Below are 27,416 nucleotides of genomic sequence, written 5' to 3' on the forward strand. Positions count from 1 at the left end.
TAAATTATTGTTTTTATAAAAATTATCGATTAAATTTTTTATTTTGTTAAATAATAATTTAAACTCTGTATTTTTTAAAATAACACATTAAATAATCTAACATAGAAATGTTATAATTAGTCTAGTTATATTTTTTTACATTTGTTTGTACTAGAATTGAGCTTGATAATGCTAAAAAAATTGGTAAAAATTGTGTTCAAAGTACTATTTTGTATCATTTTGAAAAATATAAGGTTTGATTTATCATTTAACTAAATAGAAGGTCATATGTCCTATTAGTAATTTTTGCAAAACACGTGATGTAAAATAATATGTTATCTATTTTAAATTCTGTTGTATGTCATATTTTTGCATAATATTATGTTAAATTTTAATTTATATCAAAATATTATATATTTATATGCACATACAAGTCAATACATATACCGTATTATATAAAAATATGACATATAATATTATACAATTTAATATAATACTACACAATATAATACGATATAATACATCGTACCTTTCAAGATGTTTAATATCATATCGACGTGACATCTCATAATTAATTAGCAATTTTTCATATTATTTAATAAGGGCTCGTTTGATAGGCTAATAAGAGTCGTATTGTATTAAATAATAAATAACACTATGCTCGAATAAAGCAATGTATTATATTAATTATTACGACTAAATTTTTTGATATAATGTAACTTGTATTATTTAATATATAATAATGGTCCGTATTAGCTTGTATTATAATATTTACAAAGGATCCGGGGTCAATCTAATTCTCAGACCCGGATCCGGACCCGAACCCGAACTCGGGACCCGAACCCAGACCCAAACCTGGGACCAGACTTGGACCCGGACACAGAACTCGGACCTGGACCTAAACCTGGACCGATAAATAGACCCGAGACCCGACCCGTAGTCGGTATTTGGGTCGAGTTTATTAACATGTCATAACTTTATACAATACAAGTCAATACCAAACATGATATTGTATTAAATAATACTAATACAATACAATCCAACATAATACAATACGACGTACCAAACGAGCCTTAAATGATAATGTGTGGGATTTGATTATTAAAAAATTGTGTGATTTGAAATTGAAATGTACTAATAGTAGTATGTCACCTTAAACCTTAGAGCATCTCCAATGGGAGTTGTCTTAATACATATAATTTTCAAGACCAATTTCAATTTTAGGTAAAGTGTTAGCTCAATATAAACAATGACCACATGCTATTTTTTTATTAGAAAATGTTATTTTTTACATAAAAAGTCATTAATTTAATGTGATTTGGGACCATGATGGATAATTTTTAGTGTTATCAACTATTAGAGTATTTTTTTTTAAAAAATGTGACAAATTTTATGTGGAGTAAAGAGAAAATAAAAATATATTGTAAGATGATATATGTATTTTGATAACTATAAATATTACCTTCCATTGAAAATGCTTTTAAGATACCCTTAATATTTCTTTGAAAAATATTTCTAAAATTCTATTTTATAGGCATAGTATTTCTCTACCTCTGGAAAAGCAACATAACATTCTTTAAATGTTTCTCTAAAATATATCATTTAATAAGCATGATTTGAGCATTTTGAGCATTTTTTTTGTTCTTTTTCCTTTTAAAGAAGATAAAGTTGCATATTACACTTAAAATTGGATTCTTTTTACATTTTGATGGATCTTGGTTTGTTTTTTTACTACTTTTGTTTGTCATTTATTCTTTGTTTTTTTAAAAAAAGCAACAGAAATTCCGTATGTTTGTTAAAAAAAATTAAAATTCATAAAAGTATAAAAACAAATTATAAATCTGTAAAAATGTAATTTTTTTATTATTATTTTTGAGTATTTATGAAATAAACCCTTCAAAAAATAGCTAGTGTATGAGCACACTACTCATAATGTCTCGTAATATGTGTGCTATTAATATTGATATTACGATAAAAATACTTAAATTATTTGTAGCACTTAATTATTCAAATTATTTTTTAACAAGGAAAATAATTAAATTATTATGTTTGTAATACTTAACTTATCTTTTTGGCACTCGAAAGTATTATTTTTTTTAATTTCTTTTTTATTTTTATCTTTTTCAGTAAAAATATCAAATTTACTTAAAACATGGATGCTTTCACAGCAAAAAGATAAAACAAATTAATTACTTAAGTGATACTAACACAATAATTAAGATAATTGAATTAGTTATGACTATTTTGTGACCTATCTAGTTCAAGAGAAATAAATGATACATAATAACATTAATTTACCTCCTGTCTTGACGGTGAATTGGATCAAGAATTTTTTTAGAACTTCCAACATAGTCAAGTTTAATTTGGGCTTTCGCTTTCTCTGGGACACGCGATTACAATGCCAGATGAGATAGTTTCGAAATGGTCTTTGACTGGTTATATCAAGGTGAACATTGATATTGCTATTGATAAATTTGATAATTGTACTGGCTTTGGTATAGTGGCTCGCGATCATTCTGGTACAATTATTGCTTCTGTTGTGTGGCGTCTGGAAAGTTATCTTGATCTCAAAGCAGTAGAGACTTTGGCTCTTCGACATGGCATGGTCCAATGTTATTGCTTTGGGTATGAAAATATTATCTTTGAGATGTATTGCTTGAATATTGTGCAAAAAGTTGCGAACAAAGTATTTTTAATCTCCTCTTTAGGTTTTGTTTTGAATGAATTAGTAATCTTTTAATTATTTTAAAGATGTTTTTTTTTTGGTATTGTCCTGTAGATTATAATGTTGTAACCACACTTTAATAAAAGTTAAGCTTATAACGTCCTTTAATACTGTTTGGTGACGGAATTATTCAAGTTGTATTTAAAACTTAACAGTAGCAGATACTACTCAATAATGTATTTTCACCCCTATTTTTTTTGAGTTTGATTATTTTTTATGTTGGTGGTTGAGATTTTTTTTTTCTAAAATGAACATAATAATTTAGATTTTTTGTCGTCAAAAAATAATTTAAATACTTACCTTTAAGTATATTTTCGGCGCTAAAAAATTATTTATATTAAAACATTACTAAACTAGTAATTTAAGCACTTTTATCCTATTTAAAATCATCTAGATAAATCAAGAGCAATAGCTCAAAATAATAGATAACATCTCATTATATTCATAATTCATCCATCTTGCATTTACGAAAGAATTTTTATATTTGCCAGCAGAAAAAAAAAATCTTTGTTAAAAAAGATAAACAAACAAAAGAATTTCTTCACACAACAAAAATAAAAATGAAAATTCTATAAAACAAATCTAAATAAATTAAAAAAAATCATACATAAAGTTCCAATCTGGAACTAACAAGGGCAAAATTAATGTTATCCAGACATAGACAGTAATCAGATATCCACGTGTACACCACGAACAACTGATCTGACACGTGTCGTTATTTTTGTACTATCGTGATTTACACTTTCTTATCGGCGCGTGTATCATATTATCTATTGAAGTATTAAAGGTCAGACAACAAAATCGAAAGACACTTCTCTAACGTGCGCCTCTAGGTTATATCCTTTTAACCTACTCATCTCTATCTCATTTATCTCCAATTTTGCCCTTCACTATATTCCCCCCATTCCTCCTGTTTTCTATTTTTCTTTCCCACACAACTCATTCAAGCTCAATCGAAAGCAAAAGGGTTTTATTTGTCTCAGTCGCTCTTGCTCTCTCTCTCTCTACCCGATCATCCATGGCCGCTCGTTCCAGCTCTGATTCTCGTCCTCTCAACCTTTCCGTTGCCACTTCCAATCAGATCCCCAAAGGTATTTTGATATTCGATTCGTCTCCTATGGCGTCCGCCGTTGATTTCCCTCTAAAACCCTAGTTCGGCTGAGAGGCCGAGGCGCATGCTGATCTCCATTCTCATTTTTTTTCTGCTTCTGGTCTTTACCGATGCATTTTTCTTATTGAGGTTTTCTACATGGTTGGTTTTAAGCTTTCATAAATAGTTGAACTTAGGGTTTTGTTCTGTTTTCGGACTCTTTTTTTTTTCTTTTGCTGGTTTGCTCTCTTACTAGATTACGCCTTAACTATGGGTTTGATATATTCGAAGATTACAAGAAAAATAGTAGGTTTTGAGTTTGCAAAGAAATGCAGTTTTTCTGTTGAAAGAAAGACGTTTTCAAAAAGATTAGTGTAAGATCAATTTATGTCGGCGATTTTTAGTCTTTTTCTATATTGGTTTCTTGAAATTTCTTCTTCAAATTTCATTTTACTTTCGTGGTGAATCTAGTTGGACTTACAATATTTTGCAATCCATTTTTTGGTGGTTTAACTTCTTGTTATTCACACTTCTGTATCTTCATTCAAACAGTTTGCCTCCTTCAATATTTTATTTATTTTGTTATTCTTGCGATACCGTTTATCATAGAGTAACGAGTCATCTCTAATTCGTTCTATGTCTCTTCACCAGTTGGCTTTGTGATGGTTTTGTGGTGACAGTTGTGTAACAGTTTTAGTTTTTTAAAATTCTTACTCGGTGCTTATATCTTATATGCAGATGGTCAGGGATTTGACAATCCCATCCCTCTTTCACCACAATGGCTTCTGTCTAAGCCGGGAGAGAGCAAGCCAGGAATAGGAACTGGGGTGTGTTACCCTTATCACTTAGTTGACCATTTATGTATCTAGCATTAGTCCTTCACATATGCCTGCTTACTGACGGGAACTTACTTACTGTGTATAATTATAGGCAGACTAATTTATAATATTTAATAATTTCAGCTACTTTTGTACTTTTACATGTATAAAAAGCAGGAATGCTATGAAATTTCCCCAAAATAGTACTTATCTAGGGAATTTTCTACTTCTTTTTTAATGTCCGCAGGAAAATCCTCCAAGCTCAAATTTTCCATATGGAAATCGCACAGATTTCTTGAAACCAGCAGGCAACGGTGAGGAGACTCATGATACCCAGAAGAGAAAAGATGTTTTTCGACCATCCTTGCTGGATATGGAAACTGGTCGACGTGACCGCTGGCGAGATGAAGAAAGGGACACCAATTCCTCTATGCGAAAAGATAGGTGGAGGGATGGAGAAAAAGAACATGGCGACCCTCGTAGGGTGGAACGTTGGACAGACAACAATTCATCCACTAGACACTTTGGTGAAGGGCGTCGTGCTCCATCTGAGCGATGGGCTGATTCAAGTAACAAGGATTCCAATTACGAACAGCGTCGTGAAAACAAGTGGAACTCTCGTTGGGGACCTGATGAAAAAGAGGCAGAAGGTTTGCGTGAGAAATGGATGGATTCTGGTAAAGATGCTAACTCATATCTTGATAAGAGGTCTTCAATTGTTGCTAATCATGGAAAAGAAGAAAAGGAAGGGGACCATGTTCGTCCTTGGAGATCCAGCACATTACAAGGTCGAGGAAGGGGAGAACCGCATAACCAAACACAAACCTCAAACAAACAAGTACCTCCATATTTGTATAATCGAGGTCGTGGGGAAAATGCACCTCATTCATTTTCTCTTGGCCGTGGGAGAGTTAGTTCTGGAGGAGCCACTGCAAATATTTCTTCGCATTCTCAGTCCCAGGGCACCTTTTCAGACAAAGGTGAAAGTGGTCATGGAGAGCATTCACATTTGAAGTATAGTAGGACAAAGTTACTTGATGTGTACAGATTGGGTGATTTGAGATCATTCCGGAGACTAGTGGATGGTGCAGAAGTTCCTTCCCTTACAGTGGATGACCCGGTTGAGCCTCTAGCTCTGTATACACCAAGTCCTGAGGAAATGGTAAGTTGCATTAGATATACATATATATATATATTTATTAAATATTGTGTTGTTACTGCTTTCTACTTTTCAGCAAGCTTAAACATTCTTTTCTTGTTGAGTAGGTGGTTATTAAGGGAATTGATAAAGGGGATATTGTAAGTAGTGGCGCTCCACAAATATCCAAAGAAGGACGGGGCCAGACGGATTTTATGCAATCAAGACGAACTAAGCTTGGTATTTCACTTATTCATTTAGTGAATTGGAAAACATACATTCCTATAGTTGATTCTCATGCTTTTACTCTTTGATGGAATTATCTTGTGTGTGCATTGCAGGTAGTAAAGAAGATTTACCTCAAGGTTTTGAAGATTTTAAGGATGAAAACTCTGCCATTTCAAAAGGTAGTTTGTTGTAACTGTGAAAGAATATGGATTTGCTGTAAGTGTACGTATTTCATGTGTAATTTTTTAAGACATGGAGATCTATTGCTCCAACAATTACGGGCATTAAGAATGTTTAGTTTATATTCTCTTTTGAAATGAAGTCTTGGTATATAATATATATTTGTGTATAATTTATATATATATATATATAGATGTAACTGTGAAAGAATATGGATCTTTTTTAAGTGTACGTATTTCATGTGTAACTTTTTGAGACATAGTTTCTCACTACAGTTTATTTATATGCAGTTGAGAGAGAAGATGGTGGATCTTTTAAAAAGTCTGACGAAGCGACTATTAGTAGGGAATCAAACTCGTCAAGTATGCAGGAAAATGTTTCTGCTCATCCTGGTGCTACATGGAGAGCCCAATCACTGAATGAACCCTCTCATATGGTCGTGCATGATTGGAAAGAGACTCCAACTGATGCTAAGTCAAGAACACCTGAGATGGGTTGGTCACATCTTCAAAAGAATCTTAATAATGAATGGGAAAGTAATACGGCTGATTCATCTTTAACCAAAACTGGGGCAAAGTGGGAAAGCAATGAGGATCATATCATTAGAAGACAACCGTCTGGAGTCCTGGACAGAGAACAGGATGTAAGGAAACCTCTGCAGCCTTCTCCAGAAGAGTTACAACTTTGTTATGTAGATCCTCAGGGTATGATTCAAGGCCCTTTTGCTGGGGCTGATATTATTGGATGGTTTGAGGCTGGATACTTTGGTATAGATTTACAGGTTCGCCTGGCAGGAGCATCCAATGATGTACCATTCGCATCCCTTGGTGATGTGATGCCCCATCTTCGAGCGAAAGCCAGACCCCCACCTGGATTTGCTGCTCCTAAACCAAATGAAGTTTCTGACACAGGAAGTCGGCCAAACTTTGGCAGTGTTAATAAAACTCATGCTGGTTTAAGCGACATAGATTTAATGAGAAATGAACCTAGGCTTAAACATCATGGTTCAACTACAGAAGCTGAGAATAGGTATTTGGAATCACTGATGTCTGGTACCTCACCTCTCCAGAAGATTGCATTTTCCGAAGGTGGGATTTCTCGACAAAAGTTGATAATTCTTGATATGTGATTGTGATTTGGATTATGCTTTTTATTATTAGTGACAGCATTTGCTGATTGATATTATGTTCTCCTGTAGGTTTGCAAGGTTATGTTGGCAATAATGCTCATACCTTGCCGCAATCTGGAGTGGACAACCTACTTGCCAAGAGAATGGCTCTTGAACGTCAGAGGTCATTGCCTACTCCTTATCCATATTGGCCAGGTAGAGATTCAGCATCCTTAGTTCCGATGTCAGAGATGGCCACTGACTCCAAACTACTACCACCAGTGACAGATAATTCTTCCCAGCCTCATTTGCAGAATGCTGACATGATGTCTGTCCTCCAAGGTTTATCTGATCGGTCATCATCTGGTGTAAATAATAATGTTGCTGGTTGGTCAAATTTTAATGCCCAAAGTGGGTCAGATCTACTACAGACAAAGATGGAATTGCGTCATGATCAGAGTTTTGCTCCACCTCAGTCTCCTCATGGGATCCATCAACAAAGGTTGCAGCTGCAGAATCAACCATCTTTACCCAATCTGTTTCCTCAGGTTGTTGATAATACACAAGGCATTCCAACACCGGACAAGTTACTGCCTTCTAGTTTAGCACAGGATCCACAGCTGTTAAATATGCTACAACAGCAGTACCTGTTGCAGTTACATTCTCAGACACCTGTTCCAGCACAGCCAATATCATTGTTTGATAAAATTTTGTTGCTTAAGCAGCAGCAGAAACAGGAAGAGCAGCAAATGTTTTTAAGACAACAGCAACAGCAACAGCAACAGCTGCTTTCTCATGTTCTGTCGGAGCATCAAAACCGCCAACATTTTGGGGAACTATCATTTGGGCAATTGCAGGTTCCAGCAATACCGAAAGTGAATGCATCTATTGATCCTCGTATTCAACCACCTCAAGACCTGTTTCCAGTTGGTTCAAATATGGCAGTTCCCAGTATTCAGCATGAAGTGTCTGCAGGCTTAATGAATTTCTCTCCACAAGTTAATCAGGATACACGTTATAATGCAAGTTCCGAAGCCTCTTTACATTTACCTCATCAAATGTTTGACAATGTTACCCATCAAAAGAGTTGGGGTGGTACTGTTGCAGAACAGGTTGGTGATGGTTGTCAGAAGGATTCATTGCCAAATTCAAGCTCATCATTGCATGAGGTGAGGAACAAGGCTACTGAGGAATTACTTGTGCAAAAATCCATATCTGATTCTGATAGCATTATGACTAAATCACAAGGGATGCCTTCTGAAAGCCCATTTAGATCTGAAAGAAACATCATGGTTCCCAGATCTGGGTTAAATGCAGAATCTTCTGCCTTGGAGCATCCTGGAGTTATGCCTGAATCAGAAGTGTGTGCAAGTGAAATTCCTAAAGTGGCAGATGCAAATGATGTGAATATACAGTTTACTAGTGCAGTAGAAGAAGAGAAGGTTGCCATGGAAAAGAACACTGAGCTCTCTACAATGACAGAAGTAAAAAATGCTGAAGTTCGTGAACCGAAAAAGGCTTCTGAGAAGAAATCTAAGAAACAGAAATCTGTAAAAGCACAATTGTCTGAGCAGGCGAAGGGGGCCAAGACTGTCTCTACTCAGCAATCAAAGCAGTTGGAAACTGAAAGGACTGTTGTTGGTGACAATAAGTTGGAGGCTGAAGTTGGTGCAGGGGATGAGATATATGGGTCATCACCACATCTGTTAAAAGACAATGGGGTCAATAAATCGAGGAATGCTGGTGTTGAGGTTGATGAATCCCAACCAATTCAGAAAATGGCTGCAAGTACTCAAGTTCCTCACACCGGGTCTGTTGCAGCTGGGCAGCGGGCATGGAAACCTGCTCCTGGTTTCAAAGCAAAGTCATTGTTAGAAATTCAACAAGAAGAACAGAATAGAGTGCAGGCAGATATAGTTGTGTCGGAGATTGCTACATCTGTTAACTCCTTGAGTTTGTCTAGTGCTCCTTGGGCTGGAGTTGTGGCCAGTTCAGATCCAAAAGTATCTAGAGAGGTTCAGAGAGATGTAGGTACTGCTGTGTCAAGTGTTGGGAAGCCTGACAGCACTTTGAACCCAAAGAGCAAGAAGAGCCAGTTGCATGATCTATTGGCTGAAGAAGTTTTGGCGAAGTCTACTGAAATGGATTTTGATGTTTCTGCTACTATATCAAGCATATCACAGGTTGCAACTCCCATTTCAGAACCTGTGGATGATGATAACTTCATAGAGGCGAAAGACACTAAAAAGAGTCGTAAAAAATCTGCTAAAGCTAAGGGAGCTGGAAGTAGGATCTCAGCTTCTAGTGCATCTGTTGATGTGCCTATTAGTTCAAGCCCTGTTGAGAAAGTCAAAAGCTCCCGACCTACACAGCAGGAAAAGGAAGTATTACCTGCAATCCCATCAGGGCCTTCCTTGGGAGATTTTGTTTTTTGGAAGGGAGAGCCAGCAATTCCTCCTCCTTCTCCAGCATGGTCTACAGAGTCTGGAAAGGTTCCAAAACCAACATCTTTAAGGGATATTCTGAAGGAGCAAGAGAAAAAGGTATCTTCTGCACAGCAAGTGAATCAAGTACCAACTCCTCAGAAGGCACAGCCAACCCATCCCCCACGCAGCAGTGGTCCTTCATGGTCTATTTCTGGCTCATCTCCATCTAAAGTTGCGTCTCCTATGCAGATTAATTCACTTGCTTCTCAGTCACGACACAAGGGAGATGATGACTTATTTTGGGGGCCGATTGACCAAACAAAGCAAGACAATAAACAGTATGATTTCTCTCTTTATAATCATTATTTAGCTTGGTTTGCCTTAAATTGTTGGAATTGTCTCTCCGTTGTCTTGTAGTATGTTATGAGCAGGATGGGTCTGGCTGATCTTTTTAATGCGTGATTAAACAATTCAACCTGTTCCTTATAGATCTTGTTTAGTGCTGGATGGTGGGTGGGTAAATATTTTAAATAGATGTGTTGTTCTAATATAAATGCTTGATAGTGTTGCTTTTTTTTTGAAGAGGCAGTGCAATTGAATTGAATTTAATTTTGATTGTCGAATTCTGAATCATGCTGAACTTGTCATTAAGTCTATTTCAATATTATATGTAACTTTTTGCTTACATATTATTTTCTGTAAGCAGGGCAGATTTTCCTAATCTCTCTGGCCAGGGTAGTTGGGGTATGAAAAACAATCCTTCAAAAGCAACATCAGCAGGGTCCTTAAACCGGCAAAAGTCAATGGGTGGCAAAGCCACTGAGCGAGCTGCTCTTTCATCGTCACCTGGCTCTGTACACTCATCTCTAAAAGGGAAAAGAGATGCCATGAGCAAGAGATCAGGTAAGCTTTGTAATAGAATTGTTAAGCAAATTTCATCATGTATTGACATTTACATTTCTATTTTCGTGTTATTTATTTCACGCAGAGGCCACAGGTTTTAGAGATTGGTGTGAGAGTGAGTATCTTCGCCTTATGGGTAATAGAGGTACGTTCAATCTTGCATCCAATAATTTACTTGCAATTCAGAAGTTCATTTAGTACAATTTTTAGCTCACTCAAATTACATGCTAATTATATCCTGGGCCTTTTCTGTCCATATTGTGGCTTCTTGCTTAATGTTGAAGCCATTTGACCAAATGTATGATGTGCAAGCTGTAGGTCAATATTGCTTAATTAGTTTTAATGGTGTTTTTTTTTTCTTTTCCACACTTGATAGATACAAGTTTCCTCGAATTTTGCTTGAAACAATCAAGATCAGAGGCTGAGGTTCTTTTGATAGAGAACCTTGGATCATTTGATCCTGATCACAAGTTCATTGACAAATTTCTCAACTACAAAGAGTTGTTACCTGCGGATGTTCTTGAAATTGCCTTCCAAAGTCGAAATGATCAAAATGTCACTGGGTTCAGTGCTGGAGACATGAGTTCCGACTTTGCCAGTGTTGGAGATGTTGATCGAGATGCCAATGCAGGTGATGGGTTCTTGAAAGGTGGGAAGAAGAAGGGGAAGAAAGGAAAGAAGGTTAGCCCTGCTGTTTTGGGATTTAATGTTGTCAGTAACCGGATCATGATGGGTGAGATTCAGACTGTGGAAGATTAGGAAAAGTTAAGAGGCTGTTGTAAATACATTTTGGTTTTGAACTGTTGTATATGGTTTTTCTTCTAGGACTTTTGTTTTCCTTCATAGAGCCAGCCACAGCAAAGCAGCAGCTATTTTAATCTGCTTTAAGCGATTTTGTGTACTTTTTTCGGTGTTAAGAGTACTGTTTATTTTGTTCACTAGAAAACCTGAGCGGGGTTACAATAGGTTGATGTTTTAATTTAATTCATTTGCTTTATTATGCGATCATTTTTTTTTTTGGTAATAACATTAGCCTATATTTATATGGGGAATTAGGGTTTCAGAATTGTTTTTGCACTTTGCTGCTTGTCTGGGCTTCTTTTGTGCTTGTGATACTTTCTCACAAGCCGAAAGAATCAAGGAATGATAATTATTTTAAGGATTAATCGATGATATTTTAGGGAATTAGTGGATTAAACTATCTTTTCCAGAAAATTATTTTAGTGGATGCAAAATTCTTTACGAAGTTTTGGCTATCAGTTTTGATAATTTTCATTACACTAGAAATTTTGAAGGAAGAGATAATGCATCATTCTTTTTTGAAAAATTGAAAATCATGTTCAATTTTGTATTCCAAAAAGGACGAAGTATAGGAGACCATTGCAACTTAAAATTAGGTAGATGACGAAAATAGTACAGATTCAGGGTAGAAAGGTTCGTAGAAAAAGTTCCTTCTCACTTGGATTCGAGGTTTCCACTCCATTTTCTTCTATATAATTCTTCACACAGCATTTCTTCGCTTAACATTGCCTTCCTACTGCAATTTAATAGGAAACATCAATTTAATACACTTGTTTTCCTTTATTATTTTATATTCTTTGTTAGAAAAAGAAAACCAAAGTGAATTAAAATAAGTCCTTTTTAATAACAGAATGTTAACGCTCTTTTTCTGAACACCAAAACTTATTTCATAGCAAATACATTCCCACTGTTCCATGACCATACTCAAGTCTCACCATTATACTATTGATGCTCCTAGCTTTGCCGATTCTTCTTCCACTTGTGGTGGCTTGTGCGTCCATTGTAGTCAATATTTGGGGTATTGACAAACCCCCAGAGATAACAATTTCTGCGCCACATTAAAACCAAAAACCAAATTGTCATTGTAGACCATAAATGAGTTTAATAATCAATGTATACAGGATTACAAATATTTTATCTACAAAACTTTGTACCAATCCCTTCTCGTACGGAGAGATTAGGCCTCAGAACATCATTGGAATCAATAAGAAATATGTCTCCAATATAGAGGTGGTTTGATGGCACATAAATACAGCAGAGTTCTTCTTCGCCTACATTCCTCTGAAGAACAACTGTAGAAGTAATGAATCCAAACGCATACTCCCCAATACGTGGATGTTTTATAATAGCCACTTCCTTGAAAGCATTAGAGCTCTGGTCTACAATGGGAGGGCTCAAAATGAGCTTCAGTAAGTTTCAGAACATGGCAACCGATGGCAAGTGGTTACAATCTTTACCTGGCGATATTGCTGTGCTTATTTGCTTTGAGGCAGCATAAATATAGCTTACTAGAGGCATTTTCTTAATGAACCATTCGCCAAGAGTAAGAACCGAAGCTCCCAACCAGGATGACATGAAAATTCCAACTAAGAAGATGAAGGTGATAGAGGTAACAAATCCGAGACCTGTAGATTAGAAATTTAGAGGTTGAAAAGAAATGTCAAAAACCATTGCGAGTATAATAAATTGGTAATTTAACAAAAACTATACAGACAGTGTGGTTTACCAAAAATATTGATCCCCAGTTCAGTATAGATTGGAGAGAAGAAACCATCAACAAAGTGGATGAAACCCCATGTTACATAGAATGTTATAGCCATTGGAAGAAGTATGACACTGCCAAGAAGGTTCAGTATTTTCTATTTCTACTACATTATCGCAACCACAACATGATATTGCCACAAAAAAGAGCTTACCATCCTGTCATAAACTTCTTCGAAGCCCAGCTACGAATGACTTTAGAAAATGCCTACAAACAAAAGATCAATAATGTTGTTATAACATTATGAACAAGAACAACAACAATCTTTTTTGTCTTTCACAATATACATTTAAGCAATGTACAAAAACCTCACGGCCAGAGTGATGATGGCAAATTGGAGGAGGTGGTGGTAGAGATGGAGATGGGGAGGACAAGGTCTTAGAGGCTGCTCCTCCATTTCCAGGCACTCCTACTCCTACACCACCAACTGGTACGAGGAGGAGTTCTTCATCACCATCTCTCTCCCTCTCCCTCTCCCTCGTCGCTATATTATTCAACATTTTTTTTTGTTTTTAATAATGTTTTACCCTCTTGTTATTAGCCACTTAATAATCCTAGTTAGTTACGATTTGTAAATCTGATGAGTTCCAACGGCCCGTTACCGAAAAATGGGGATCAGTTAAAATTAATACAATGAGATCTCAACTAAACGACGTACTTTGGTTTTTTTTATTTTCCCTTTTGGGACTGATCCCTAATTTTTGTAAAAAAAAAAATAATACCTTATGTAATTAACCCAAATTTATAGATTATTTCACAAATACAAAAAAAAAAAAAAATTATAAAAATATAGTTTCACGGAATTTTAAATAATTTTATAATTTTTTGATTTTCTTTACAAAAATAGGGTTTTTATTTATGTTGTATTCTTGTTAATTTGTTGTTTATTTTTTATTATTTGTATGTTATTTTTTTTGTTGTTTTGATATTATTTAGAAGTTATTTTTATGTTAATTTTATGTAGTTTTTTTTTTTTATTGTTTTCGTGTTATTTCTATAGAAAACTGTAAAAATATAAAAAATTTCTTTAAACTTAGAAATTTAATTTTTTTTACAAAAAAATATAAAAATGTAATTTCTTTAATTTACGGGGTGGTGGTGGACTTCCAAAGTCATTGCTTGTTTATGTGATTAATGTGTAAAATAGAGATCCAGAAACAGATCACGTGGCACCAATGAAAGTAATAATAAATGCAGAATTTGCGGTCAATAAGGTAGGGATCATCAAAACACCAAACCATACAATGTAAAGACATTTTTCGGTGCTGGTTATCTAGTTACAGAAACGATCCCATAGACCTTCGCTTTCGCGTCTCTCTAAAATTAATGAAAAATTTGAAACAAATTGAAATGGTATGCTTTACTCAGATGAAAAACAATTACGTACATGGCCAATAATTCATTCCCACAGAGATTAAAATTATTTAATACAGTAGAATTTTCAACCATTATAAAAATCCAATCCATGATGATACATTTTCTCCAGTCTCCCTTGTACACAGTGTACATTATACATCTATATATATACGATTACGATTACGAAAGCCTACTATTAGAGCTTTGCTACCTAACTTCAATTAAGTAAATATAATATAATTACTTTTCACAAACCCAATCCCATATTTAGAGGAAAACAATTGCTTTTTCCTTCTTCAAGTCACAATAATGAACACAGAAAAAAAAAACAACCACCCTTTATTCGTTTAAGCTTTATATGTTGAATTCAGGTACTGCCACCAGGGTAGGTGCAGCCATCGTAGCCTGCAAAATCCCCCCAAAAAAAAGATAAGAAAAGAGAATTATTATTATATCAGAATCACATACGCTAAAGTAATGCATGCTTATCCAAAAAAAAATACTCACTGGGATTATTGGAAGAGAGAGTGGCTGTTTGGGAGAAATCACAATTCCATGGATCGTGACCAGCTGTTTGGTAAAGGATATTCATGGCGTAGGCAGCGTGGGAGGCCAAAGTATTGGGCTCAAAACAAGCACCGCCCGGTTGAATTGGACCACAGTCAAATCCATGTCCACAAACATAATCTATGTTAGCCTGTAATTGGGCATCTGAAACACCTGCCTTTGGAACACACCAAACAGTCTTTTTTGCCTTTGGTGATGATGGAGTCACTGGTGTGGTACTGGGTGACGATGGGGTCTGAGAAAAAGTAATTGATTGTTAACAAAAACGACAAACAATAATGAATTTTGTATATAAACTAGGCATTGTAATCAGTTGTTAAACTTGTACATTTGTACTGAGTCTAGTCTACTGACCTGGGTGCTGGTTTTAGAAAGGCCAACGTCGTAAGTCATGGAAAGATCGGGTTTGAATAGACCAAAAGCACGCTCTGAACCCGGGCCAGGTTTCAAGTCCTCATCGTACAGAGCAAATAAGTAAGTATCGACTGATTTCCCAGGCATCAATGGGGTTCCAACCATGGAACGGAGGTGGGCAATCAGGTTTCCATTATAGGCTTTGGCGTTCTCCTCACTTGGACCAACCTCATTGCTATCTCCTTTGTAAGGCCACCCTGTCTCTGCAACAACAATCTCTACATGACTGAACCCCAATGAGTTCAATGCAGATCTTATGGCATCCACCTGAACAACAAGATCACTGTCTCTGTTAAAGACTTTAGTCTCATTCAACAAGAAAAGATAAAGAACCTCAGCAAAAGAAAACTCTACCTGAGCATCAAACATGTTCATGTACTTGATCTTTGTGTTGGAATCGACACGCCCAGCGTTAGGTTGGAAGAGACAAAACGCCAGCGTTTCGGGTCTTGGGTCGTCCCGGTAAGCGAAATACGGGTATGGGTTGATCGCGAAAGGTGAACCGGTAGCGTTATTGAAGGATAACAGACCTTTCAACGTCTGAATATAGTCCGGGTGGAAGCTACCGGCTGATGGCGGCTCTGATTGCCGAAGCACAGCCATGGAATGTACGGTCGAGACCTTGACTTTTCCACCCAATGATACTGAATCGAGGGCATTTTGGACATTCTGCACAGCCGGAACGAGCTGGTTCACAAGGTTCTGGTCACCGGAGGTCATGACTTCGTTGCCGACAGTGATCAAGATAATCTTGCTGGATGGGTAGAAAGGAACTACATTTGAGTTAACCCAATTTTTAGCGAAATTGGGATCGGAAGCAAGTGCCGGAATATCGCCGTTAGCAGCACCAATGACAATTCCGATGCCGGTGTTGGCAAGTGCTTTGATAATAGCCGGGTCCGATCCATATAATCGGACCTTCTCAATTGAAGTCGACTGAAGTAGCTTTGCTGTGGCTGACGGCGGTGGAAGGTTGTCGGCGACTTGGCCATAATTTACACCGATGAATGACTGTGATTCTACATCATAACGGTTTTAATCAGTTTTCAATTTAAAGAAGAAATCCATATGTTTTAGTTTCCTTCCTCCTTCGTTTTCTTTTTTTTTTTCTTGGCTACCAAACAAACAGAAACCCAATCCAAAAAGAAAAAACACCATAGCATAAAATAATTAAGCATTAAAACTAAAGCTCCACTGATTCTTGAAACAAGAGAACAGAGGAACCCAATTTCAGAAAGAATCAACTGAATTGAAAACTTACTTGCAAGATTAAAGGTGAGCAAGAGGGTAGCGAATAACAAAGCTGTAGTAGTAGCATAAGGGAGTGTGATCGCCATAGTCGTTGAATCAAAGAAGACTCTTGTGTTATTCTGTTTCTGACCAAGAATGTGAGAATTCCTGGTTGAGAGCGCAAGATAAAATATAAGACAAGGAAAAGGAAGAGGCTAAGTCTTGGGGGCAGAACCGTAAAGTTACTTTAGGAAAAGCTTATTATGTAGGTAAATATTTTTGTTTCTTTTTGTGTAATTACACGATATAAGATGTGTGTGTTTGAATATGATACAGTAAATGTAATTACACATGAAATGAAATAATTACATAGTACACTCTAATTACATGGTAGTTGGTGACTTGAGAGAATAGTTATGGTTTATGCTGTTTGACACATTTTGAGTACATTTTCTTTTGAAATGGCAGAAGTTTTAACTTTAAAAAATGACGACATTCAATCTCGTGTATTGGGATTTCAGAATGTGATTTTGAAGTTTAATAGAAATGTTTTTTGGGTTTAGTCTTAGCAGATTTTAGATGTAGTTTTTCTAATTTTCACTATGATAGTATCTCTTTCTGTTCTAGATCTATTAATGTTATTGCTCATTTCTTGGCTATTATATCTCGTCGAAAGTTACTAACAAGATTTAGTGGCCTAATTATCTTATTGCATCCACGATCTCATTATATATGAGATGAATTAATTTAATCAATTTCTTCTCCACTTTCTTTTTAACTTAGGACCCGGACCCAGACCGTACCCCCCAGGATCCAAACACGGACCCAGACTCGAACCCGAGACCTAGGTCTTGAACTTAGGCCCGGATCCAAGACCTGGATCTTGAGTCGAACCCAGGACCGGACCCGGACTTGGACCCAAATTCGGACACTCACCTGGACTTGGAACCCAGTTCGAGGCCCTGACCAAGGACCTAAACCCGGACCTTGATTCTGGGACCCACACTTGAACCCGAGACTAAACCCGCACTCGAGATCAGACCCAGACCTAGACCCATACTCGGGACCTGGACCCAAACCCGGACCTTGATTCTGGGATCCACACTTGAACTCGAGACTGAACCCGCACTCGAGATCAGACCCAGACCCAGACCCATACTCGGGACCTGGACCCAAACCTGGACTCGAGACTTGGACCCAAACCCGAACTCGGACCCGGAACTCGGGATCCAGACCCGGACTCAGACTCAGACCCATACCTGGAATCGGACCCAGACACAGGACACGGGACTAGGACCCGGACCTAGACATGAGACCCGAACTCGGGCCCGGGACCTAGACCCGAGACCTGAACTTGAGACCGGGCTCGGACCCAGACCTAGGACCCAAACCCAAACCCAGAACCGGGACCTAGGACCCGGACCCGGACTTGGGACCAAGACCTGGACCCAAACCCGGAATTGGGACCTAGACCAGGACCCGGACCCGAACCTGGGACTTGGGACCCGAACATGAGACTTTAGACCTGGACCTGGATCTAGGACCCAGACACCAGACTGGAACTTGGGCCCGAGACTCGAGACCCGAGCCTCAGACTGGACTCGGGACCCAGATCTGGATCCAGACCGGACCTGGGACTCCAACTGAAACCCTGACCTAGGACCCGGAGCCCAGAACTCGAACTGGGACTTGGACCCAACTAGTAGTTGGTGTTAGAGTCGAGTTTATTGAAAATATATTATAACTTTACACAATCTATTAATACAAGTCAATACCAAACATAATATTGTATTAAATAATACTGATGCAAAATTAAAATAGATATAAAATTAAAATTCTTGAAAAAAAAAATCGGGTCAAATCAGATCCAACTCAAATAAGTTAGAGACAGATCCTTACACGATCCAATATAAATATCTAATTTAGTGGACAGAAACAAATTCTTACATGATTTAGATCAGATCGGATCAGACCCGATCCATTTGCACTAGTATTACTAACTGTAAATTTAATTCTACGGTGACTTTGCAAACGCACCTTTTATTTTATTACATGAAAAGTTGAATTGAATTCCACCGCTTTATGAAATTAAAACTGGAAGCTGTAAGTAAATGTTGGCGTGGATGCGACGCGTTTTGTTTATTTAATTTACAGTTTTATTTTTCAACGCAAAAAGAAAAAAAAAAATGAAAAAGAAACCAAATGAAATTTTGGTTCCTTATAAGTAAACGACAGAAACTTTAAAGTAGTGTGTGACGTGAGTTGTGATTATTATGAACTTGGAATTGGAAAGTTTACTTTATTAAGTCGTCTAATGATAATATACTTGTCCAAAATTGACGTAAATGACCTTTAATTATAACCGTTACGAGCCGTTGTGGGGTTTGCATGAACACGAATTGATGGGTTCAATTGTCCGTTTTGAGGCTTTAGGCATGTGAGTGAGTCGGATCTTGTGAAGTGGTCTATACCGGGATCCGATGTGTGTCCTCTTATCAAACTTAAATTATTTAATCATTTTCATCCACACATTTATTTCTGAAAAGTCAATATTTTTAGTGGATTTTTATTATTTTATTTTTTATTGAGAAAGGCATATATGGTTTCGTATCTAGTTCATCGTGATGATTGAATAATAAAAGTAGATCTCTAGAGCATTTTCAATAAATCAAACCACAAAGACTTTAGTTTTACTTACCAGCTAAGAAACAGCATATCACTTCTCATTGAAGAACAACATGAAAACACATTTCGAGAATATAAGCAAAGCATTTGAACATTAATAATAGCTGTTAAATTTAAATAACTATTAATATAAAAAAAAAAGCTTCTCAAATAATTGTAGAATGCTGGCTACTTTATTAAAACAATGGCATAAAGTTGGACAAACTTTATAAGGACATGGGTATAATTGATTAACTGGTGTGCAAGCAATCTTTAGAATAACAGTACAAAAAGAAAAATTTCACTTATTCCAACTCAGAGTTTTTACCTTTTAGCTTTTTCACCAACTTATTCCACCACTAATCAAAGAATAGTGTACTTGTTTTAGCTAATATTAGTCTAACATTTAAATATTTTTGTAGAAAGCTAATGCTTTATAGCACAAGACAAATACATGCTATGAAAAAGTAAATTGCATTGCTACACATGTAAAAAGAAAGAAATTAATCACACATAAAAAACTCATGGTTTTCAGAATATATTTTTAAATACAATGGGTAGTTAGAAAAGTTGTATATAAGTGTTTCTATGTTTTAAATGATTGAATAGCTGTTAAATGTACAATTACTAAAATGGGTATGATATTTGTTATCTAATTTATTTAAATAAATTCATACATATTAATATATTTATAATTGTTTTTTATTTTATTACAAATTATCATAATTATTTTCTTAAAATATTTAATTTTTTTTTAAATATATATAATAAAATAATTAATTAAACTTTTACTACTACTAATAATAATAATAATAAAATCTACATAAATATTGTCTATTAAATATTTTTGAATTATTATAAATTTTCATCATAACAAATAATTCAAATTTAATCAAATAAAATAAATAAAAAACATGAATATATTTAATTATGTCCTATTAAACTTGCAGCAATCAAATCTCTGATATTGTCCATTTCATTTAAATTTGAAGCTCTAGTTGTCTCATCTTCATCTTCAATATTAGTTTGATCACTTGCACAATAATTTGGATTGTCTCTAATTTTCTCAAAATGTCGATCACGTTGTGCATGCCTTCGAATGTAATTATGCAAGGTCATTGATGCAATCACTATTTTTACTTGCTTCTGGTATGGATAGCTAGGCATATCTCTTAATATTTTCCATCTTTTCTTCCATACTCCAAAAGTTCTTTCAATAACACTTCGAAGAGAAGAATGTGCCTGGTTGAATACCTCTTTATAACCAGTAGGTCTGCTACCTCGTTGAAATTGTGGAAGATGGTATCTTTGGCCTTTATATGGTCCTAAAAAACCTGTAATTTGTGGGTATCCCGCATCCACTAAATAATATTTTCCTGTCAAATAAAATATAAAAACATAATTAAAAAATTATAAAGACTTTAATAATTTATAAATGTGTTTAGATGGCAACCTTGGGGTGGTTTTGGAAAATTTGAAGTTGAACCACGTAAAGTCAATAGAAAATTTCGTATCATGAGCGTAACCTTTCCCACCCAAAGATACGCATATATAAATTGCATATCAAAATTACATATTGCCATAATATTCTCGAGTTGGTACCTTTTCTACCAACAAATGGTACTTGATCTTCAGTGTGAATTACGACATTTACATGTACACCGTCTATTGCACCAATACGCTCTAGAAAAAGAATACCCGATTATAAAATTATACGCTAGCTTGACAAAAAATTAATAAAAAAATATATAATTTTACAATATGACTTACCTTAAAATGAGGCATATATCTAGAATCTTTCAATATCTCTTCAGGAACATCTCTAAATTCTGGGTCTGGTGGTTTTAATACATCTATACTCATATGACATAAAACATCTAAAACCTTGTTGAAATATCGACTAATCGGTCTTCCCGAAAGGCCGAAATCGCTCGTGTTAATCGATTTCCAGCGCCGTGACCTAATGTAAATAAAAACATGCCTAAAATTTCAAGAGTACTCATCCTTTTTGAACCCTTAAATCCATAATTAGCTTCCAATTCATTGCATAATTTAATAAAGACATATTTCTCCATCCTAAACATTCTATAACATCTACTTTCATTTCTTGTAATATTTCCATCAACCACATATGACCAAATTTCGAGAAGAATTCATACAAGGAGTCTTTTCAATGTATGTTGTATAATAATGTTGAACAAGGTATGTAGCTACATACACCGATTGTAACTCAATCTCATCATCTAATCGCCATTATTTTTATTTAAAATAAACCTGTAAATATTAAAAAATATATATGAAATAGATATCAAATAGACATAGAGTCTTCATAGCTAATACAAGTAAAAAAATAATAAAGCATATTTATTTTAAATAGTGATAACACTAAGTCTTGAGAGCAAATACAATTCAAAAAATAACATAACAAACATAGATTAAAGTCATAACACAAAGTTTAGAAAATAAATACTACTATTCTAAGCGATTTAAACATTATAAGTATTCTAAAGTATACTCATTCTTGAGCCAAGTAAGCATCAACTCAGGTTCTTCCAATGAAGCAAACATCTCTCTCTTCTCTTTCATGATAAACAAGCGGAGTTGCAAATAAATACAAGTCGCTCCCTTTTCGATTTCGTGCAAAGAATTTAACATTTTCATAACTTCGCAATACTATTCTCCTTTCTAGCTATTTCAATATTTCTACTTCTTGTCTCCACGCATCGCCAAGGCGACCAATTTGTTCAAATATCATTACAAATTGTGCCCCGTCTTCTTCATTTTCCCTTTTTCATTTTTCACCTTTTATTTTGTTTCTCAAGGGTTCGTTGATCTCTTGCTAATTTTCTCTTTAGAAAATCTATCAATATTAGGTGTCTCTAGATCATCATCACTACTCTCAAGTTGTTCATGTAAGGTTTCAGTATCATTAAAAGGCTTTTCAGACTCAGATGGAATTATTCCAGATGAAGGTGTCCAAGCATGCTCTCCTGTAGCAACAATGTTCATAAAAATCTTATCTAATTTTTCCTCTACTTCTGGTTCAATTCCCCGAATGCGAAACTTTGCAAAGATCGTGATGAGTCTACAAAAGGAGTTTTGTTAATTAAATGTACCATTCATAAAAAAAGTCTTTTTAGTTTTATATAAATATTTAACAAGATTATAATGTACCCGTAATTTACTATTCCACCAATCTTCAAATTGCATCAATTGTATTTTTTTGCATACTCCATCCTAAACCAGCTTTCTTTTCCCTTGAGTTGCTTCCAAAGCTTCCATTCATTTTTCAATCCATCCCACTTATTTTTCACAATTCGGCTCTAGTAATCTCTTTCAGCTTGCTTTTTTCATATTTGTAATCAAGTTTTGATACCCAATTTTATCTAAATAAAAAGTAGTAGGACGATGCCCATCATCAACCTCTTTGATACAGAATTCCAAGAAAAAATTCACACTCAGAATTCCATATTGCTTTACCTCGTGGTACTGCTACATCACTTTTAGTACAAATATTTTTTTCTTTCTCCATCTAATTAAATTAAAATAATAAATTTTATCAAAAAATAAAAATAAAAATATAATAATGAGTTATAAAGCTAAAGACTAATCCAACACAAAAAGCACATAATAACTATGATGAAAGCATCATCATCATCTTATTCTACTTAGGTATCTAAAATTTTTTATCTTAAATAAGGAACAATTCACTGCACATGACACTTCCTGCATTACCTTCCTAAAAAAAACCTTACTATGTTGGAGAAATAATGCATTGATGAGTACTAATTACTAATGACTCAAGCAACCACAAGGAAGAGGAGAGACAATTCACTAATACTTTGGGATTTGCATCCTATATCAAACCCGCTATGGAGTACATATCCATCAAAGGACTGCCAACAAATAAGTATAACTGGAACTCATATTTCACTATTTTCTCATGAACCTCCCTACCCAAGTAAACACAACCCTTACCTTTTTTTATAAGACAACACAACCCTTAATTGATGCAGCCATAAGAATCGTAGAAAGTAATACGTATTCAAATGGGCCTACCAAATTTCTGATCACATAACATCAAATTATAAACCTTGCATACCAACCAAGATACCAATCCGCCCATGTATGGATATCCTTTGAATGGCATGCAATCTCGTACATGTATAACGTTGATCAAAATAGCTGCAGAAAGTTCTCCACATGCATTTCACCCCATAAAGCACTTAACCAACCATGATAATATTGGCCACATCATCCATATTTTGAATTTATCTTGAATTCGAACCTAGCTAGCTATTATATATATATATATATATATTCAAATCATTAAATTGGTACAAGTTGGTTAATAGTGGGGATATATATATGAGCTCGCAAAACAACCATTAGCTATGAGTGAACAAACAGTTTCAGTAAGTGCATTCCAGGAGACTCGCGATTAAACATCTTTCGCATCAATATGCAAAAATGATGCTATTCCACGATAAAAGATTAACCTATGAACACAACCCCTAAGCCTAATTTATGAACGAACACAATTTAATCACTACTCCACTATATACTATCTCTCTTTTGCAAATCAAAAGAAAATAATAAAAAAAAAATTAAAAGAAGACCTGCGATCAACATAAGTGGAAAAAAAAAATCAAAAAAATATTTTCATGGCATTCAAAAGAAGAGTTAAGAGATAAACCTCGATCAGTGCAGAACTATTGACGACGGTGTCAAGGCGAACAATGGCGTGGATGATCCATGACTCGAGAAGACTCGCGAAGGTGAGGAGCCGACTCGTACTACGATGTCTCTCGCCTCTAGGTTGATTTTTACGAATGAGAAAAAAACCCTAAGTAAAAGGACAATTTTTTAATTTGAATGAGGGTAATTGGGTCAACTAAAAAATTCATTAAACTCAAATTTCAACTTCCCGTAAAAGCTAAAATCTAAAAGTTGGTGTGGGCCAACTTTAGCTAAAAGCTATAATTTTAACTTAAATTATTAAAAAAGCTATTTTTTTTATTTTGCCAAACACTTTTTAAGCAATAGCTTTTTCAAAAAGCACTTTTAACTTTTCTAAAAGCTACCCCAAACGGGGCCTTAATCCCAATTTTGTGGACTCACTATATATAGTTCAAACAACAACAAAAATGAGTTTTAGCGCCAACAACGTACAAATGCTAACATTAATAGCATTAGTAGTGTTGCTAACGTTAAAATCGTCATTAATCGTAATACTGATGTTAAAACTAATGATACATTTGGATCTTATTTTAACATCAATAATGCATGCTAAGTAGGTATATATATTTTTTTAAATTGAACTCAAAAAATACCTAACTTAAACATCTTACAATACCATTACAAAGCTACATCAAAGTATCAAACCAATAAACAATTTAAAATTTACCAATATACACTAACAAACATAAATATATAGAAAGGCAAAACCACACGAGTTGCCAATACTAAGCCCTGACCTCGAGTGTCCACAAATCCGCTACCACCACCACACACCAATTGCCTCCTCCACTACAAACCAACCACCACTGCGTGCAACAGTAAAGCAAAAACCAAGATCTCACTAGAAAAATACTGCAAGAGAGAGGCTTACCTAGTTCGTTGATCGTCGCATGCCCATCAAACCCATATCATATAAAACAGAAAGAAAGAATAATGAGAATGGGTGTGAAAAATAAAGTTAGAGAAAAATAATTATTGGCTGGAAATTTAGCCAACAACGCTAAGTCTAAATAAACGATAATAATAAATGAGAAAGAGTTTAGAAATTGATAAATGACATCATAATTTATAGAGGTTTAAGCCCAAGTCTTGGGATATAACCTAATCCTTTTGAGCTTGAATGCAAAGAGAATAAAAGTAAAATGACAGAGTCTCTACTTACAAATTGTGTGTGACTTTTTTAGAGGTAAAAGTCTGGTATTTAATAGAATTTACATGGGCCTTGACCTACCAATCCTACACGTGTAAAACAACCATATGTTAGGTTAACATTTCAAATACTCAAACACCTAACAAAAATTCAAATGTTAAGCTATGTTCATGGGCTCGGTTGAGGACTGGATCAAATACAAGTGTTCACGCAGTGTACAAAGAGTTGACCTATTTCCTAGGACTACTTGTGCCGACCAACTAACACTCGCTCGATGCCCCTGCTCCAAGCCGACCATTTCTAAGTTTCAATAAACAGCCAATCAATCATATCGACTGAAATATTCCATACGCTTTATCGACTAGGCTCTTGATGTTGCTCCTTATTTACCTTTCAACACTTGGAGATCAACCGATCATAGGATTTTGATCAACCTCTAAAGAAGGTTGACCTATCATGCCACTTGTAAATTTTAGTGTCCACATCATCAATGTTAAAAATTGGGATAAACAACAATAAAGAGCCCTTACGTAGCCCCATGCATCATGTGTCATAGCTCAGTTAGTTGTCGATGGAGATGAGGTGACTAAATGAGAGATAGTAGTGATCATGTTTGGGGCATATTGGTGTTGGATTTGGCTCAAAAGTCAAACTATCTCGAAGTTGCAAATATATGGTTCAACTTTTAAGAGATTTGAGACTTGTTATTTGCCACATTTGTCAATGAAGCAATGCAATAACTTCTGATTTATGCTCTCTCATTTATTACACATAGTTGGAAGATGAGCTACCTCTCATTAATTAGATATGGTTGGGAGGTGAGTACCTCATTGATTACATATGGTTGGAAGATTAGCTACCTCTCATTATTACATTTAGTTGTGAGTTGAGGTTTTTTTTTCTATAAATATGGAGCTCTTAGAAGAGCATTTGTAATTCAGTACATAACAAATTCAGTACATAGCAATTCGGTGTGTACGAAGTCGGGGTGAATTAGGTACAACTTTGTACAATCAGGTTCACTGAGAAATCTGTGAGAGAGAGAATCTGTATAGCCAAACTTGGGAAATACTTTGGTGAGTTTGGGAAACACTTGAGAGATATTACTACTAGAAAATTTGTATATGTATTATGTATATTTCCTACTCGAATTAATAATATCAGTTGCTTCCCGCAGAGTAGGCAAATTGCTAAACCACGTAATTTTGCGTGTTTTTTTTATTTACCAATTTGATATATATATTTATCGCTTTCTTTTGCTATTTATTTCTTTTGCACACAACAAATTGCTATCAGAGCAAAATATAACGACATTATATATCTAATTAAAGCTCTTGATGAGACAAATCTAACCCCGCAAGAATGGTTTCAATCGGAGGTCCGACGCACTGGTTAGTGTGTTGCAGCCAACAACCAAGTTAACTTAGTGAAATAGTGTTTCTTTTAGACTGAGTCAGGCCATTTTTCACCCGTTTTTAACCGAGTCGGACTTATTCCTAGTTATTTAGACAGTTCTGAATTCAACCGCGACATGCATATTTCAAAATAAGGTAGTATTAAAATTTTGGAAAACTTTGTTATAAGTTAGAAGCTCAAAAGTTCTGTTAATAGTTTACACTTATGGCTGACAACTGAGATTTTGAAAAAGATGTACAAGTTGACGTAAAAAGTTCTGGCGAGTCAAGAGGTTCTATGAGGAGAACCATGTTATCAAGTGCAAAGTTTGAGGTGGAGAAATTTAACGATACCAATAACTTTGGCATGTGGCAATGTGAAGTATTAAATTTATTATTTTGAGAAGATCTAATATTACCTTGGAGTCCAGGCCAGAAGATTATTCTGACGAAGAATGAAATTTTGTCAATCGTCAAGCTTGTGGCACAATCTGACTGTGTCTGGAAAAAGATCAAAAGTACTTTGTGATGAAACAAAGCGTAGCTACAGTTCGTTGAAAAAAGCTAGAGGAAAGGTACATAACAAAAAGTGTAGAGAATCGAATCTACTTGAAGAATAAACTTTTCCATTTCCAGTTCAAGAAAGGTACCCATACAATTGAATATTTAGATAATTTTAACAAAAGTTTAGCAAATTTACAAAATTTAGATGTTGAAATTAGTGATGAAGATAAAGTTTTGTT

At 35.2% G+C, this 27,416-nt stretch overlaps 3 protein-coding genes across 4 annotated transcripts; 1 reads left to right on the top strand and 2 right to left on the bottom strand.

The window, feature by feature from the left end:
* The first annotated feature begins 3,519 nt into the window (after positions 1 to 3,519).
* LOC115700657 (protein ESSENTIAL FOR POTEXVIRUS ACCUMULATION 1) lies at positions 3,520 to 11,600 on the top strand. The gene is made up of 10 exons (XM_030628280.2): positions 3,520 to 3,795; positions 4,533 to 4,621; positions 4,860 to 5,774; positions 5,879 to 5,990; positions 6,092 to 6,157; positions 6,449 to 7,246; positions 7,357 to 10,030; positions 10,399 to 10,595; positions 10,681 to 10,740; positions 10,972 to 11,600. Exons 1-10 carry the CDS (start codon positions 3,723 to 3,725, stop codon positions 11,352 to 11,354), a joined length of 5,367 nt encoding a protein of 1,788 aa, XP_030484140.2. The 5' UTR covers positions 3,520 to 3,722; the 3' UTR covers positions 11,355 to 11,600.
* On the bottom strand, positions 11,137 to 13,790 carry LOC115700668 (protein LIKE COV 1-like). Of its 2 annotated transcripts, XM_061107212.1 has the most exons (7): positions 13,467 to 13,789; positions 13,313 to 13,365; positions 13,123 to 13,232; positions 12,854 to 13,021; positions 12,551 to 12,775; positions 12,332 to 12,444; positions 11,137 to 12,132 (listed from the first exon to the last, which is right to left on the bottom strand). In XM_061107212.1, exons 1-7 carry the CDS (start codon positions 13,656 to 13,658, stop codon positions 12,130 to 12,132), a joined length of 864 nt encoding a protein of 287 aa, XP_060963195.1. In that variant the 5' UTR covers positions 13,659 to 13,789; the 3' UTR covers positions 11,137 to 12,129. The 2 variants fall into 2 exon arrangements, with proteins under 2 accessions (XP_060963195.1, XP_060963194.1); XM_061107211.1 differs by having other exon boundaries at positions 11,137 to 12,444; positions 13,467 to 13,790.
* A 788-nt stretch (positions 13,791 to 14,578) lies between these two features.
* Positions 14,579 to 17,166, bottom strand: LOC115700677 (glucan endo-1,3-beta-glucosidase 7). The gene is made up of 5 exons (XM_030628301.2): positions 16,757 to 17,166; positions 15,850 to 16,514; positions 15,436 to 15,762; positions 15,022 to 15,316; positions 14,579 to 14,919 (listed from the first exon to the last, which is right to left on the bottom strand). The coding sequence occupies exons 1-5, from the start codon at positions 16,830 to 16,832 to the stop codon at positions 14,882 to 14,884; spliced, it is 1,401 nt and encodes a 466-aa protein (XP_030484161.2). The 5' UTR covers positions 16,833 to 17,166; the 3' UTR covers positions 14,579 to 14,881.
* Between the last annotated feature and the right edge of the window lie 10,250 nt (positions 17,167 to 27,416).

Source organism: Cannabis sativa, chromosome X (assembly GCF_029168945.1).
Source record: "Cannabis sativa cultivar Pink pepper isolate KNU-18-1 chromosome X, ASM2916894v1, whole genome shotgun sequence".
Taxonomy (NCBI): Eukaryota; Viridiplantae; Streptophyta; class Magnoliopsida; order Rosales; family Cannabaceae; genus Cannabis; species Cannabis sativa.

Coding starts and splice junctions, on each gene's coding strand:
- LOC115700668 (XM_061107211.1), bottom strand. CDS start 13,658: ATGTTGAATAATATAGCGACGAGGGAGAGGGAGAGGGAGAGAGATGGT. Junction 13,022..13,122: donor ACTGGGGATCAATATTTTTG/GTAAACCACACT, acceptor TCTAATCTACAG/GTCTCGGATTTGTTACCTCT. Junction 12,776..12,853: donor AAGCACAGCAATATCGCCAG/GTAAAGATTGTA, acceptor CTCCCATTGTAG/ACCAGAGCTCTAATGCTTTC.
- LOC115700677 (XM_030628301.2), bottom strand. CDS start 16,832: ATGGCGATCACACTCCCTTATGCTACTACTACAGCTTTGTTATTCGCT. Junction 15,317..15,435: donor TTTCTAAAACCAGCACCCAG/GTCAGTAGACTA, acceptor ACTTTTTCTCAG/ACCCCATCGTCACCCAGTAC. Junction 14,920..15,021: donor TCTCTCTTCCAATAATCCCA/GTGAGTATTTTT, acceptor GGGATTTTGCAG/GCTACGATGGCTGCACCTAC.
- LOC115700657 (XM_030628280.2), top strand. CDS start 3,723: ATGGCCGCTCGTTCCAGCTCTGATTCTCGTCCTCTCAACCTTTCCGTT. Junction 5,775..5,878: donor CACCAAGTCCTGAGGAAATG/GTAAGTTGCATT, acceptor CTTGTTGAGTAG/GTGGTTATTAAGGGAATTGA. Junction 10,741..10,971: donor TCGCCTTATGGGTAATAGAG/GTACGTTCAATC, acceptor CACACTTGATAG/ATACAAGTTTCCTCGAATTT.